The 17,817-nt window shown below is 34.9% G+C and overlaps 1 protein-coding gene across 1 annotated transcript in view; it reads right to left on the minus strand.

Annotated features, from left to right (window-relative positions):
• LOC150100324 (inverted formin-2-like) overlaps positions 1 to 17,817 on the minus strand; it is a 319,787-nt gene that overhangs the window by 175,670 nt on the left and 126,300 nt on the right. Inside the window, exons 3-5 of the mRNA XM_090402638.1 lie at positions 16,253 to 16,412; positions 13,360 to 13,532; positions 2,305 to 2,384 (exon numbers count right to left, since the gene is read on the minus strand). Coding sequence (XP_090258764.1) covers positions 2,305 to 2,384; positions 13,360 to 13,532; positions 16,253 to 16,412 — 413 coding nt within the window. The remainder of the gene's footprint in view (positions 1 to 2,304; positions 2,385 to 13,359; positions 13,533 to 16,252; positions 16,413 to 17,817) is intronic.

The following is a 17,817-nucleotide window of genomic DNA, read 5'->3' on the forward strand; positions in this document are numbered from 1 at the left end:
ACAAGGTGAAAGTTAACGTGTGTAATGTCATTTATTGTCTAAGCTTGCCTGTGGAATAGTATATGTAGGTCTGTTATGTTGTATGACTTAAGTAGAGACACAAATATGACCTTAGCCTGTTTACTTAAGGAGTAAACAGGCTAAGTTTCCCCGTAGATTTTATCACTAAAATCTACGGGGGAATATCAAACTGAACACAAAATATCTCAACACGTCAACTCAATACTGATAAACATCGGTAACTGATTACTTGGATAAGATATTATGAAACTTGAATAGGGACTCCCGGTTCTTAGCCAATGACGCGCTAGAAGTCACGTGAAGGTCAGGCATCAATTTGACTGCACTATTAACCGCCTACAAAGATCTTGGAACATAAAAGGGAGTGCATATGACTTTGAAAAGAGGAAACAATCTTTACCTTCATTATATAAGATGAACTTTTAAGGTAAAAAAGCACCTCTTATACACAGGAAAATACGGTATATATTTCGAACAAAGTATAGAATAAAAACATAAAGAAATTAAGTATGTATATATATATATTACAAATATAGAGACATTAGAAAATATTACAATATCAAGTGTAACAGTGAAGGTATTAGAGAGGCTGGCTAGAGACAGAATACAAGCCTGGATTGACAAGAATGGAAATATTTTGAGACAGCATGGGGGTAGGGGGGGTGACTAGAGTACTGGCCAAAAGAGATGCTTATACCATGATTTATCTAGTTTTGCTAAGACATGTGATCTAATTCCACATCTAAACAACTGTTGAAATTGGGGTGCCACAGGGTTCTGCTCTGGGACTACTATTGTTTAACTTGTATATCAAGGATATACTTTATATGAAAGGCGATATTCAGTTGTTTGCTGACAATGCTAAATGAGGAAGAGCAATGTCAAGAAGTTCTGATGTGTTGTTGTTACAAGAGGATCTGAATAGTTTAGTGCTTTAGGCTGAATAACAGGGATGTCATTTTAATGTTGCTAAGTGTTAAGTTGTGCAATTTGACCAGAGAAGATAGAATGAGGTTTACCATACTGGAGGAACTTTGCTTCAAGAGGTAGAGGATATAAGGAATCTTGGTAGATGGAGACCTGAAGTTCAGAGGACACACTGCAAAAGTTGTAAGGGTTACCCAGAAAACTGCTGCTATAATGCAAAGAACACTGACATGGATAACAACGTAGTAATTCCATTTCATTGTAATAAGGAACTAATTAAGCCTCAGATTTCTGTGTACGGATCTGGTTATATCAACATTAAAGAAACATTGCAGAGTGCAGAGGCAAATAAAGACTTTCTTGTTGAAAGTTTTTTCACTTGGTTATATTATAAACTAAAGATGCCAAGAAATTATATTCTTGGTTTCATCCTTTATCCAAGTGTATTTCTGGGTCTGGCTCCCACTGATGAGACCTCAAAGATTGAAACCAGTCTGGGTGGTAGCCCTTCCCATAATGCATAGCATTATACATATTCGTAAGGATATGTGCATTGCATTATGAGATACTAAGGCAATTGATGTGAAGTCATTAGCGTCTATATACAAGTAGCCAGTCATGAAGTTACTTCACATGCAAACTTTCTTTGCTTACACTTGGATAAAAGTTGAAACCAAGAATATAATTTCTTGGCACCTTTAATTTACAAGACTTTCTTGCCATGTTTAAATACTGAATATGAGGACACATTGAGGAATATAGTTTTCAGAGCTTGGCAGACAGGAGGAGGAATGATATGATTGAGACATGCAAGTTGATAAGAGGAGCCTATCAGATACATAGAAATTATTGCATAGGATAATGGGTAATGCAAGAGCAAGAAGTCATCCCTTGTAAACTGTACAAAAGTGAGCAAGGAAGTGAAAAGGAGAATTTGTGCTTCGCAGGTAGTTTGGAATGAGCGAAATGCATTGTCAGAGTGAGCGATGAGTGCTCCAACACTGAATGCATTCATAGTTAGGTATGATAGTTATTGTGGTCTGTGAGTGTTGAAATTTGTGTGACAAGTTTTTGGACCATAGAGGCCTGGAATTAACACTAACTTCACCAGGAGAAAGAAACACAATCCTACTTAAGTTCTCAATTTATAAATAGTGATAATGCTCACAGACTAGTTTTATCTTTGAAGGTCACCCGAAAGGTAAACAAAGAATTACTTTGTGATTCTCTTTAAATTGTGTTTTAAATTCTCTTTAAATTAATTTTTTTAAATTAATTATATGCAAGATCTGGTTTAAAAATAAATTATTTATCAAATAGATTCAACATAGTAATCAAAATTTCTCTATTACAAACCTCTTAGGATCTTTTGGTTCAAGCTTGTTAAGGTTGTGCAATAAAAGAAGAAAAGAAAACGACTGCGGTGACTCATAAATCTAGAAAGAAATATTTTATTAAAATAAACCAGTCCACATATGTCAAACTATACAATGAGAAATTTTTATCATTAAATTCTTAAATCCAAAACACGGTGATAATGTAAAGATTTGTATATGAAGCAAAAATATATCTTCAGTGATTTCTCAAATAACCAAACCTTCAGTTAATATAAATAGGTTAGTATGTTGGTTGGCTTGTGGAACAGCACTAGGCAATCAAAATAAAATTAATTCCCCCATTAATCTGATTAGCAAATCAGTTTCCATAAATGGATAACAAATTTGTATATAAAAGATTAGTTGTATATGAAAAAAAATCAATATGTAAAATAATTCCTTAATTTTAATGATAGGCACAAAGCCAGCCATCTCAGGGGTGCGGTGGGTGCAATGCACCCGGGCTCCATGATCGAGTGGGCACAGTTGGTACACATTTGCGGAAACTTATTTTTTATTTTTTTATTTTTTTCTTCTTCTAATTTTGCTTATAACTAAAGGGATTTCATCGACAGGATTTTAGGGTCCCCCCGGTAATAATAATATCTGTGTGTTTCTCTATTATATTAGGGTTTTTGCTTAACCCTTTTGATGAGTTTATGTAGTGTATAAAAATTAACAAACATGATTTCGTTTTTACCCTAAAATGCCTGATTTATCATTAGTTTTTTCTAATCTGTTACACATTTATATCATTTGGCTCGTTATCAAAACCGGTGAAAAAATATTTATTATATTCTTTATATATGGTAAGTCTAGAGCAGGGGGTGGACAACCCTTAACATGCCTGCCAAACGTCGCACGCCAATGAATTTTTTCCGGCACGCAACCCAGGGCTCATCTTAAAATATAATTAAATAAAAAAATACATTTCAAACATAATAAATTTTTAGTTTAATCCTTTATCCAAGTGTGAGCAAACAAAGTTTGTGCCTGAAAGTATCTTCAGGACTGGGGTAAGGTAGTAACAACACCAGGCAACTCGTTGCAAAGGTGGAGCAAGCTCACAACACTCCTATCTCAGTATATCCCATAATGCAAAACACATCTCCTTGCATATATGTATAATGTTATGCATTAAGGGGAGGGCCACTACCCAGACTAGTTTCGACCTTTATTGAAGTCTCTTCAATGGGAGCCAGGCCCGAGTGGAGATACCAGGCAGAAGCATTAGCAAGGTCATCTCTACCTATAGGAGTTGCCAAACAGTGTGCCACCTTTTTATTAAATTACTCTGGATTTAGAGAAAGATGTTGAAAGTTTATTTTTCACTTGGTTAGACTATAATAAATTTTTAGTTTAATCAGTTTAAAAAGTGATATCAATGAAACTTGTTATAAATCCAGAAATGAACTATTATTTTTGTATATGAATACTAGAAGTAAAGGGAATGAATCTATTCCAAAGAATTGTAGATGTAATTCTATTTTTAGCAAGTAATAATCTGTCATTTTGAGGATCCCATGAAACAATGGGAATGCCGAATAATGGAAATTTTTTAAGTTTAATAGAATTATTAATTAACTATGATCCTGTGCTAATGGATCATGTAAACAGAATTAAAAATATGAAAAAAATAATTGTGCATCATTTGGTGCATAGATTTCAAGAGGAAATTATTGCTGCATTAGGTAATGAAGTCCTTAATAAAATTAAAGATGATATAAAAGCAGCCATATATTACAGTATCCAAATTGATTGTACTCCTGATATTTCTCACAAGGAACAAACTTCAATAATTATTAGATATGTAAATTTTGTAGACAAAAAAAAATTATAAATGAGTCATTTATAGAATTTATTGAAGTAACTGATGTGACTGGTGAAGGACTAGCAAATTCGCTTTTAAAAAGAATAGGTGAGCTTGATTTAGATATTATGAATTGTAGTGGGCAAGCATATGATAACGGTAGCAATATGAAGGGAACATATAAAGGCATACAATCTAGAATAATTAGTTTAAACCCTCATGCAATTTATGTACCTTGCTTATCACGTTCTTTTAATTTGATAATTTGTGATGCTGCTTCCAGTAGTATATATTGTAAAAAATTTTTCGGAATACAGTCATACCCCGAAGTTACGCGGTAGGTGGGACCAACAAAAAGCACGTAAGTCGAATTCGCGTAACTCGGGTATAATTTTGCATACAAACATACAAAATATTAGTTAATTGGGACCAAAGGTTTACAAAAACACCTATATTTAAGAAATATAATCATAATTGTAGTTTTTTGTACATAAAAAAAAAAGAGTTATTTCCATGTCAATGGTTTCAAAAAATCTAATAGATTCTTCTGACGGCATAATGTCTTTTTCTTGTCATGCAAAATTTCTTGTAGCAAGCTAATGATTTTTTTATTCCTTACCTTGTGGCTATAATTCATTCCTCATTAGAATCAATGTCCTCCAAAATCTGTAAACCTTTCTTTTATGATTGTTCTTACTGTGGATTCCTGTAGATCAAACTTCATTGCTAGCTCACAAATTTTCATTCCTCCTTCAAAATCATTAATAATGTTGAGTTTTGTTTCCAAAGTCAATGTTTTTCTTTTCTTGCTAGCTGTAGAAGAATCAGACTTGCTTCCTTTGGATGACATTATTATTTTTTATGTGATAAAATTTTTATCAAGAACATAACATTAAACAATCGCAAGGTTTGTAAACTATAAAAATCATGTATGAATGGAGACAGCGCGAAACACGTCAGTGCTTGTTCACAGCATGTGTGAACACTGGCGAATCCGGTGCTGGAAAGATACGACTAGTGGCGAGGTGTGAAGCAGGACGGGAATACGTACATATATGAAACCACGTAACTCCAGATTTGCGTAAGTCGGAGTATGACTGTATTGATTGCAACGTTTATGCTGTGTATTTTCTGCATCTACAAAAAGGTGGGAAATTATACAAAAGCATTTAAATATTACGCTTAAACCATTATGTGATACCCGATGGGAAGCCAAAGTAGACGCAGTCAAAGCAGTGTATACACAGTTTGAACAAACTTATAATGCCTTAAAAGAATTTATTGGTGCAATTAATGATAACACAGCAGTATCCGAAGCTAAAAAGTCTACTAGATTCATTACAAGAAATGCCATTTATTTTAAGCTTATCGGTGTGGTTTACAATATTGTCAAAAATTAACAGTATCAACAAACTATTTCAAGCGAAAACAATTGTTCTTGACTCTGCTTTTAACTTAGTGAATAAAATTAAAAATGAAATCCAAAATTTAAGATCAAAATTTAACACATTTTTAGACAATGCAAAAATGATAGCACGAAACTTAAATATTTCCAAAGACTTCCCTGAAAAAAAAGAATTCAAAAAAGAAAAAAGATTATTTTCTGAACTAGCAGAAGATGAAGTTTTACTAAACCCGGTAGAGGAATTTAGATGCCGCTTTTTCAACGTCGTGATTGATACTGTTATTGTACAAATAGATGAGAAATTTAAAAATATACCCAATGTTATTTCTTATTTTAAATTAATCACTGATATAAAAAAATTAGAAAAAAATGAACTAGAAAACCGCTCAAGGGATTTTGTAAAATATTATAGTAAAGATGTAAATGAAGACTTAATCCAGGAAATTGATTTGTTATGAGAATTGATCTTGGACCAAAAAAATGTAATGTGCAAGACAAACTGCAATATATATTAAATAATTGTTATAATGAACTATTTCCAAATGTGCTAACTGTATTGAAAATTTTCTTTACATTACTAGTTACTATAGCAAGTGCAGAGCATTCTTTTAGCAAATTAAAATTGATCAAGAATTATCTTCGGTCAAGTATGTGCAAAGAACGCTTAAATGAACTTGCTATATTAAGCATCGAAAAGGAAATTGCCAAACATTGTAATTTTTCGGAAATGATTAATGACATTGAAAAAAAAAAAAAATCACATATTTAATAAATACATATTAAGCAATATACATGTTAGTAAAACTAGGCCTTTAAAAAGCCAGGTTACTTTTGTTTGTGTTAAATATTTATTTATTTTAATTATTTAATACTTTTGTTGTGTGTTCAGTAAACATTATGTTAACCCGTTATATTTTGAATGTGTTTTTTTTGTTTTCCTGTGCCAAAATATTTGCAGGTAAGAGGTTTTACAATATGCTTATATCGAATCCTTTAATTTTTACCTTTGAAAAATATTTTAGGGTCCCAAAAGGTTTCTTGCACCCAGGCCCTTTTATAGAGAAGGCCGGCCTTGGATAGGCATGATAGTGATGAGTTGAGGTGGAGAGCAAAGATTATGAATATGCTAGCAGAAATGTGTGAAGAGAAATAAATGAAGTTTGTGAATGGATGGGATGAGTTTGAAAGAGGAATGGAACTGTATAAGCATGATAAGGCTGCATTTGAATGGCTTTGATGTTAACCATCTAGAAACACTGATGCTGGAAAGGAGAGTAATGAGTGCAGAGAATGGATCTTGGCAAGTAAGAAGAGTAAGAAAGGGGAGGGAGAGCTGAAGTGTTGCTCATGAATGGAAAAGTGGATAGCACAAGTGTAGACAAGTAGAGAACAAGTGTGCAAGACAAAACAGGGAAGCGACTCAGGGTCAGGGAGAACACAGCATGAGAAAGGTTGATGCTCAAAGAAGAAGTGAATGTGATTGGACAAGAAAAGAAGTGGCCTGGAATGTAAGAGGAACAGGTGGGTTTGAAGAGACTTCTGGGATGAGTAATTAGAGAGAGATGGGTCAAGGAAGGCATAGAGAAGTCATATCTAAAAAGTGATATCAATAAAACTTGTTATAAATCCAGAAACAAACTGTTAATTTTGTATATGAATACTAGAAGTAAAGGGAATGAAACTACTGCATTGATTTGAGTTCATTCACCCAAAAATTGTTGGAATAAGTGAGACTTGGTTGGATAAGGATGACATCCTGACAGGAATAGAGAAGGAAGGGTATGCTATTTTTCATGAAGATCAAAAACGTAAAAAGGGAGTTTCAGTGCTGCAGATAAAAAAGGAGTTATGCCCATGCAAGGTAGAAATGCAAGAGACAAATAGTAGCAGGGGTTTTGAGACAGTAGTGTGAGATAGAGATGAATAGAATGAAATACCTGGTAATGTAGACCTGGTAAAGTGAAATGAATGTATAAGCAAATTAGTCAAGGAAAAGGTTGATCATTACGGTGATTTTAATTATAGCAATATAGATTAGGATGATGAGATAGTAAAATTAAACAAAGAAAATGAAGTTCAGTTTTTGAGGGACATCTACCTCAGGTAGTAGTACAAGAGGGCACATGAGGATCAAAGGTCTTCTATTTGATCATCTTTTCAGAAAATGCCATTATAAATGAGGTGTGAAATTTCCCTCCAGTTGGTGAGAGTGACCATAAAGTGATTACCTGGGTGGTCTACAGCGATGTGGGGGCTTCTGTGAAGAAACGATATGGAACTACACAAGTGGGGATTATAAACAGCTGAGGAGACTGCTTGCAGCTCTAGCATGGAATGAGGAGTGTTGGGTGGAAAAGAGTTTAATGCTGGTTGGGTGCTATTCAAGAACTCTAGTAGAAAATATGTCAACATATTCTAAAGGTCAAAAGTTAAATAAGGTAGGAATGGATGAATGAAGAGATTAATCATGCAATATAAAGAAAAAAGGCATTATGAAGGAAACATAAGGTGAGTGCATAATAATCAGTTCTATGAGGAGTACAAAGAACTGGCAAGAAAGGCAACTTGGTTGGTAAGGATAGCAAAAGTGCAGTATCAGCAGAAGCAGTTAGCTAATGAAGCACAAAAAAGGTTCTTTTGATATATAGCTAGCAAAGAAATGGCTATGGTAGGATAACACTGACTTGAGAAAATTAGGGTTTCAGATCCAGGAATTCCTGGGACAAAATTCAGTTGTTTGCAGATGATGTGAAGCTGGGAAGGGTTATTAGTAATAGTTCAGATGTGGCAGCCCTGCAAGAGAATTTAAATAAACTAGACAGATGGCCAAATGAATGGGGTATTGGTTTAATGCAGCAAAATGTAAAGTCTTGAAGTTTGGGATACATTGATGGGAGGCCGCATACTCTGTTGGAGGAACTGTACTGGAGGAAGTAGGGGAGGCAAGAGATCTGGGGGTGATGATTGATAGAAAATTGAAATTCAGGGAACATATCGCAAAGGTGGTGAAGAGGATTGCTGTAATACTGAGAAGGATGCTGACCTGCAGAGATAAGTTATCGTTCCATTGTATAAGACCCTGATCAGACCACACTTAGACTATTGTTCTTAAATTTGGTCACCAGGATTTGAAGGCAATAAATTAACTGTGGAAAGAGTACTGTGGAATGTATTGCCTGATATAGAGCAGATGTGGCAGCCCTGCAAGAGGATTTGAATAAACTAGACAGATGGGCAAATGAATAGGGATATTGCTTTAATGCAGCAAAATGTAAAGTCTTGAATGTGAGAGCAAGAACGGTCAGTTAGTTCAATGAGTGGTATGATAGACAATGTTTCCTAGGAAGGACCTCCCACAATGAGTCTCTTGACTCCATGGTGGTCTGAATAATGATAAAATTAATGAAATTTATTTTTTTTTTCTCAAGTACCAGGAAAAACAGCTTGAGAAGACCTTTCATCAATTTAAATTTACAAATCTAAAACATAAAACAGTTGAATTTATTATAATTTTAAAATGAATATTGTATCATACAGATTATACATGATGATTAAAATTTGATTACATATTAACAAACTATTTAATGACTACAATAAATATGTTATTCATTATGTTACACATTGATCTGTTTTTCTTTTAAATATAATACAATAATATCATTATATGACTACAAATCAAGTGTAATGAGACAGTCAAACATATTTTTTATTATTATTATTAATATGATGATTCAGGCCTCCATGGAGTCAAAAGACTCATTGTGGAAGGCTCATCATACCAAACAAAGTCTAACCTATCACTCCATGAACACTATCATTCCTCTCCAATCAACACTATCAGGCAACGCATTCACGATTCAACCACCCTCCATGCAAAGAAACCACTCCTTACCCTCTTGCTCACAACTTCTTTCATAACTTGCGCTGTGGAATGCATTGCCTGATAGAGTGGTGAGGGCAAGAACGGTCAATGAGTTTAAGGAGTGGTATGATAGACTTTGTGTTTCTTAGGGGGAACCTCCCCTCGATGAGTCTTGACAGACTTTATGTTCTTAGGAAGGACCTCCCACGATGAGTCTTTTGACTCCATGGAGGCCTGAATAATAATAATAATAATAACTTCAGGGATAGCTCATTATCCTCTCTCCTTCCTCCTGTTCCACCAAACAAAAGAACTCCCCAGTGTGAACTCTGTAACTACCTCTCAACAGTTTAAAAGTCTCAATCATATCACCTCTTTTTCTATCAAACACACTCTGCAGTCCACATTCCCCTCAACCTATCCTCATAACTAACAATGTACAGTCCTGATATCATCTTTGTTATCTGCCTCACAGTTAATTTATCCTCTTCAAAAACTGGTGCCCAAATATGAGCCCAACATTCCAAGAGTGATCTAATCAGTGCTTTATACAATGGAGATCAGTATCCTTCTCAATAGGGGAGCAATCCCCTAGGTTACCTTCACCACCTTTCCAATATGTTCTCTGAATTTCAGGTTTCTTTCAATCATCATCCCCATATCCCTTGCTTCCCCAACTTCCTCCAGTGTAGTTTCTTCAACAGATATGTGGCCTTCTATCGATGTATCCCAAACTTCAAGACTATATTTAGCTGCATTAAACTGACATGTCCTATTCATTTGCCCATCTGTGCAGTTTATTCAAATCCTCTTGCAGGCTACCACATCTCCACTATTGCTAATAACCCTTCCCAGTTTCACATTATCTGCAACCAACTGAATATCCACCTGCATCTATTGACAATGTCATTCATATAAAGATTAAACAATACAGGTCCAAGTGCTGAGCTCTGTGGGAGCCCACTTGTAACCTTCTGCCTCCTTGATACTGTTCCCCAATACACAACTTCCTGATACCTATCAGATAGCCAATCCTGAATCCAGTTCCCTAATCTGACACCTAAACCCATGTGCTGCAACTTAAATATCAGCTGCTCTTGTCACTTTATTATTTATAAAAGCATGGAACTGCTCCAATCTGAATCTAAGACTAATTATAATCAGCAGCCTTATAATTCCATATATATTCCTTTCTCTTTGATACTTCTGCATGTCTATTCACCTTCCAAGTCAAAACCACATGAATATTCTCTCCAACCGAGGGCAAAAATGCCATCTCAGTTATAATCAGATCTTCTGATGCTGTGACCAAATCTAAAACTTTTGAACCTCATGTTCCTTCTACTACATGTAGTCTTTTCCCCTCAAGAATTCCAGAAATTCCATTCCCTTACTACTACATGCAGTTTCCTCTTCCCAATTTATACTGCTGTAGTTAAAATCTCCCATAACAATCATTCTTTTTGCACTCGCCAAGCTCAACTGCCTAAACATCATCTGCTCTTCACACCCTCTATGTTCCCTGGCTAATAACAACACCTGACTAAATATCCTGTCCACCTCTACCTCACACTATATGCTTTCAAAACCATTGGTGTCACTGCACTCCAAATCCTGCACTCTGAGAGGACATAAACCATCACTTACCATAAGCAGAACTCCACCACTGCGTTTGGTTTGGCCTTCCTATCCTCTTGAAAACTGCTATACCATGCTACTTCTATTCCTGTCAGTATATCATCTTCCATGAACCATATCTCAGTGATCCCAATAATTTTGGACAGGCTGGTGCTATCAGTACCACCGAGTCATCTCCTTTATTCGATACTCCTGGCATTAGTATAAAGAATCAAAGCATTGTCACTGTTGCTATACCTATCATTATCCCCCTCCAGACTCTGCTGGATTCAGCATTACATGATGTATTTCCCTATCTCCCAAGTAACTATTCTTACAAGAGGCTACCCCTGCTACCATCCAGTCTAATAATTCTAGTTTCACTGCATTGACACATTGACTTATTCAGAGAACAACATTCTCTCAAGATGCCTACATCCTTTCTCATTCAAATGCAAGCCATCTCTTGCATACAGTTCCTTTCTGTCCTCAAATGCCCTTCAAACATCTATGTAATGCAAGCCTTTCTTTGAACACAACCAGGCTACTATACTATTCATTATTGATGCCCTTCTCCATAGCTCTGTATCATCATACCTCAGCAACACAGTATCTTCCCTCTCTCAGTCTACTTCTGTACAACCTCAAGCATGAACCTCAGATCTCTTGCTACCTGATTCACATTGCCTCTCAAGTTATTCATGCTCACCATCACAATTAATTCATCTCATCTACCATTTCACCTTGCCATAGTCACACTATCATTCCTCCAGGAAAACACTCCTCCTCTGGCATTATATCTTGCACACCATGGATCATCAAGTCTCCATACATCATACCTCTTACCACTCTGTTTATTCCTTGCTCACTAGATCTCTCCCCCCCCCCGACACTTTCTTTCTTTGTTCCCCCACTTACCTGCCATCTCGATTCCTGGTTCCAGCACTATCTCACCTTTTTCTCATTTCCTCTCTTTTACTGATTCTCCTATTTTCTCCCCTGCTATTATTCCCATAACTCTCTCTCAGTCCTACTCTGATTTGCTTTGCATTTGTTTTTTCCAGTTGCCGAGTAGAGAAGCATGAAAGAAGATTCTTTCGCACTTCTCTACTCATTCCACTTCTTTCAGTGCCTCTCTCTCTCTCTCTCTCTCTCTCTCTGCAAGCTACCTACTCTTGCTCGACATTATTACATTTGTCCCCTCTCCAATTCAGTTCATTCACAAAATTACCCTTCTTATCAGCCTGTTCATTAGTTAAATGAAAACAAAATATCACTTACCAGTGGCCTTTCATGTAGCAATGTGGTGAAGTGATTATTTTTCATTTTTATATTGGATCGTATCTGATAACTTGTTGGTAACATAAAATTACTCTTTTGAAGTTTTAATAGTTACCAGTTTAAAATTTTAAAATACTTTAAAAGCATGTGAAAATGAGAAAGCAGCTCAGTGCAATTATTGACTGACTAAACCAGATTTCATGTAAGGGATAAAATTCTAGGGGAGTGACGAGGGAGGCATGCAGAAATCACATTTTAAAAGAATGTGTTGAGAAAATTAGAGAACTTCAAGCAGCTCAAAAACAAAAAATAATAAATAAATAAATAAATAATAAATAAAATAAAATAAACAATAAAAACAGTAACGGAAAAAAAATTAAGGCTGATCAATTAATTTGAAACCTCTGCAAAGCAAGAAAAGTGAGATTTATCTACAGGGTGATTATAATTAAAGTTCACATTTCGAAAGGCTGTAACTAGGTAACTACTCAGTGGAATGATTTAATATTTAACATGTGTGAGGCAATGGAATTTTATTTGTGCAAAAACCAATGTTAGTTCTAAAAGTTACCACTAGGACGATACATGGTGCTGCAGTACCATCATAAAATGTTATGAATATGAGTGGTTTGTCAGTGAATGTGTTTTCAATAGTACAATAATAATAAATTATATCAGGAAAACTATCCATTTTACTTTATGAAATTTAGCTGGATTAAAGTGGTTAAGTCAGAAAGGTGTAAATACTAATATAGACAGATTCTTTATGCTAGACTTCCATTATGTGAGAAAGGTTTGACAGAGCACAGAAGCATAATGAATCCAGGATGTTGTGAATGCAAAATAACAGCTGTCCAAGAAAAACACTCCCCTCAATCATGACACAAACAATAAGAAACAGATTTTGGAGCTCAGCCTGCTTCAAAGGAAGTTCCTTCTGGAGCAATACTTTTTCTCATTGCTGGAAGCATTTATTGGATTCTTATCATTTAACACATATTTCTGACTATCAAAATAAAAATAATAATAACCTTATTAGTCAGTCAATAAATTTAAATACCTTATTTAAAATGGACTGGAAAAGATCATAATGAGTGGCTGAAGATGTCAATCCAAGATTCTCTGCCTGCTCCTCATCAGCATGTTTTAATTTATCAAAGGCATGGCACTGAATAAAAAGTTCATCATCTTCTATGGATCGGTAAGAATTAAAGAGATCCAATAACCCTAAACCTTAAAATTAAAAAAAAAAAAGTGGTATTTATAAAAAATGACCTATAAAAATTTTAGAAATATTTTGGTGATCAAATATAATTACTCAATTTAAACAATAAATGACTGACATATTTCATGAGTAACTGAATGCCTCTGTAGCACAATTGGAAGAATGACGGTATGCTGTGCCCTTCGATTGGAAAAGGCCTAAGTCTGATTCTTGTCATGAAGGGAGGAATCTTTACATGGATTTCTTCAATTGAAGGTAAGTTAGCCGATCTCATATTGAGGTATTTTTTTTCTCCCAGAAACTCTGATTTTTCATCCCGCATACAGATAAATCGGCATTCAGAACACATGCACATGCAATTTACAGACAAAAAATACTAGCAGTGGTGGTGGGCAGTAAATGGTGTTGGTATAGATGATGGAGACGGATGGAAGTGGTGGAGATTGAGAGTTGTAGAATAGGTGCCCTCCTTCGATGAGTCTTTGGACTCCTTGGAGGTGTCACAAAATAATAATAGTAAGTATTGCAGAAGATATAAAGATAACACTTAATCAGGAATCCAGTCGCATATACTGCTAGGTTTTAATTACCTAGGAGTATATGCGACTTCAATTTTAAATGACATAGCAACAATAAAACACAGACTCTCCATAACATGGTCAATGATGAATAAACTGAATAAACTTTGGAAAAACAAAAATTCCTATAACTCTAAAAATAAAATTATACGAAAGTATAATACTACCAATAGTTCTCTATTGAAACTTGAACAGAAACTTGGATCTTAAAAAAAGAAGCAGAGAGAGAGAAAACTGTTGGCTTTTGAAATGAAATGCTTCAGAAAAATCAACACAACTCATTGGACAGAATATAAGACAAATGCACAAGTGCTGCAAGATTTGAATATCCCTAACACAACAATTGTTAACATAGTTAAAAAGCATCAACTCCATTGGTTTGGTCACATTGTGCAAATGGAACCAGACAGACTTCCCCACCTGGTATTTGCAGTCACTATGGAGAGTATGAGATCCAGAGGATGACCAAGATTAACATGGTATGAAGTCCTTAGACCTGCATTGGACTTAAATTTATTGGCATATGAAAGAGCTTGCTTTGGACAGAGAACAGTGGAAGACTCATATCCACATGAGATTATATAGAGAAAGATTGTAAATCAATGGACTGATGCACAACATATAGTCCCCCCCCCACACACACACACAATGCCAATCTTCTGTTGATGTGGAAAATGCCACCTTCATGAATAAATGACCAATCTGGAAGATAATCTTAAACACTGGCAATTAGCAATAACCTAACAGAAATTGACCACTTACCCAACATAATCTGCATAATCCTCCCAACTCTTATCTCTTGTTAATAAGCTCTTCTTCCAAGAATATCACTGATGTCAACTCTCCCCTTGGTAACTTTGTGCATTATTTCCACAGAAACAGAATACTTGACTGCTTCAGTCATGCCTCTTTTTCTACAAAAGGTTTCCTTGGCCACTTTCTGAAAGTGGCATAATGAAAAAACTGAGGATAAGTAAAATTTCAAGGAACTTCCAAGATAGACATAGGGTTGAGAAAGACAATAATAAAAAATAAAAGGGGGAAAAAATCATCCAATTCATAGAGAAATTTATATTTGGAAAATATCACAATATTATGTACAGATATCACTCATTGTAGTCATACAATATGATTTGAATTATTTGATATTCTGAATAGTATGTAATAAAAAAAAAAGTAATTCTAAATCTTTGCATTATAAATGTTAATAAAATTCATTTCAAAAGTGTTGTATGACACATAAAAAAAAATAGATAAAATAAATTCAAAATAAAGAACTAAAAATTTAAGGACTGAAAAGAATGAGATTAGGATGTGTAAGAAGTGTGTGACAATAGATTGGAACATTCAGAAGAAGAAAAAAATAGAGAGAGAGAGAGAGAGAGAATCAAGCAATCAAAAGACAAAGATGTTGGTAAAAAAAAAAGTGTTTGTGGTGAGAGGGTGAAAGTTATTAAAAAGTGGTTCAAGGATGAGAGTGCGGCACTACATGGGATTCAATTATTATTAGGAGTGTGGCAAATAAAGTATAGGGCATGTTTCATAGATAGTACACTGAGACAAATAACAGAAGCATCATATGGAAGAAACAAATATGCATCATAGTTTTACTAGTGGTGGTTGCAAGCAAAAAAAAAAAAAAGTTTGAATGTGCTGAGCAAGTTGTGGAACACTGTAGTTAGAAAAGGTATGTAGGTGTGACAATACTAACTTCAGAAGGAGAGCAGAGATAATGAATTGTCAGATGGTTGAGCTATGTGAGGCAATTTGTGTAAAATTTGTGAATATATAGGTCAGATTGGTTATGGTAGATGGGCTGCATTCAAATAGATCTCGTCATGGAAATTTGGTACAAATGCCATTTGATATTTTGAACACACCTACAGCAAGAGGAAGTGTAGAGAGATAAAATGAATGTACCTAAAGATCAGAGAGAGAGTGAGAGAGATAATTAACAGTGAAATTAACTGCTCCCAGAATGAATAGCAATTGCATCAAAACAAATGCAATTTTTTGCATTTGTTTTGATTTCACCATTTGTTTGAAATTATGTGTTTTATTACAAATGATATGAGTATATTAAAAGTTTTAACAGCATTATTACTGCAATATATTAATTTTTAACGTAAGTAAAGGTAAAGCTTAATTACCTATGAATTCATTACGTATTCTGACTCTTTGGTTGAAGTCATCTGTGCTGACAATAATGCAATTAATGAAAGCCAATAAGGCTGCCTCATAGGGAATGATCTCTGAATTCTTTAGTTCATTTATTATCAAACTGAACCTGTAACGTTGATTCTTGAAAACCTAAATTAATTGAATTATAATTTTATCAACCTGAAAATTATAAGAATTTTATTGAAAACTTTACTTTCTATATTGTTATTACTATAGCAATATATTACAGTAAGATCAAATTAATTATATTATTATTCAAGCCTCCATGGAGTCAAAAGACTCATTGTGGGAGGTACTTCCTTCCTTCTATCCTTCCTTCCTAGGAAGCACAAAATCTATTATACCACTCCTTGAACTCACTGACCATTCTTGCTCTCACAAATCAGGCAATGCTTCCCATAGTTCAACCACCCTCCATGCAAAGAAACCACTCCTCACCCTCCTGCTCACAGCTTCCTTTCGTAATTTTCAGGGATGGCTCCTTGTTATCGCTCTTTCCCACTGTTCCATCAGGCAAAAGAACTCCCTAGTGTCAACCCTATAACTACCTCTCAACAGTTTAAAAAGTCTCAATCATATCACTTCTCCTTCTATCTACCAACCTCTGCAGTCCACATTCCCTCAGCTGATCCTCATAACTAACATTGTACAGTCCTGAAACTATTTTTGTTATCCTCCTCCTCTGTACTATTTCAACAGTTAATTTATCCCCTTCAAATCCTGGGGCCCAAATTTGAGAACAATAGTCTAAGTATGGTCTGATCAGGGTCTTATACAATGGAACGATAACTTATCTCTGCAGGTCAGCATCCTTCTCAGTATTACAGCAATCCTCTTCACCACCTTTGCGATATGTTCTCTGAATTTCAGTTTTCTATCAATCATCATCCTCGGATCTCTTGCCTCCCCTACTTCCTCCAGTACAGCTCCTCCAACAGAGTATGCAGCCTCCCATCAATGTATCCCAAACTTCAAGACTTTACATTTTGCAGTATTAAACCAATACCCCATTCATCTGGCCATCTGTCTAGTTTATTCAAACCCTCTTGCAGGGCTGCCACATCTGAACTATTACTAATAACCCTTCCCAGCTTCACATTTCTTTTGAAATGTGAAGCTGGGAAGGGTTATTAGTATGAAATGAAATGAAAAAAGAACATTTCTTTTTTCATTTGATAAACTTATGATAATGACTACAGCAATATTCATCATTGCATTTACTATTATTATGTTTTATTTCACAATAAAACAAAATCAAGACTTCTGTTGAGATGTTCTAAGGCAAATGAAATATAGCTAGTAAACTTGTTACATATCTATATTATTATTAGCATCCTTTAGCAACATTAGGTTTATATAATTTCCAATCTCTTATTCTTTTTGGCTGCAATTCATCTGCTATCATCATCATCATCAGTACCCCCCCCATCCTATCTACTCTATCCTCCCTGAAAATACTAAACCCTTCACATTCTATACTTGTAACTATATCATCTGCAATTGAGCAACTGAGGTGAGTGAATGAGTGCGATTC

This window comes from Typopeltis vanoorti, chromosome 13 (genome assembly GCF_054136105.1).
Source record: "Typopeltis vanoorti isolate ZY-2024b chromosome 13, IOZ_Tvanoo_1.0, whole genome shotgun sequence".
Lineage (NCBI taxonomy): Eukaryota > Metazoa > Arthropoda > Arachnida > Uropygi > Thelyphonidae > Typopeltis > Typopeltis vanoorti.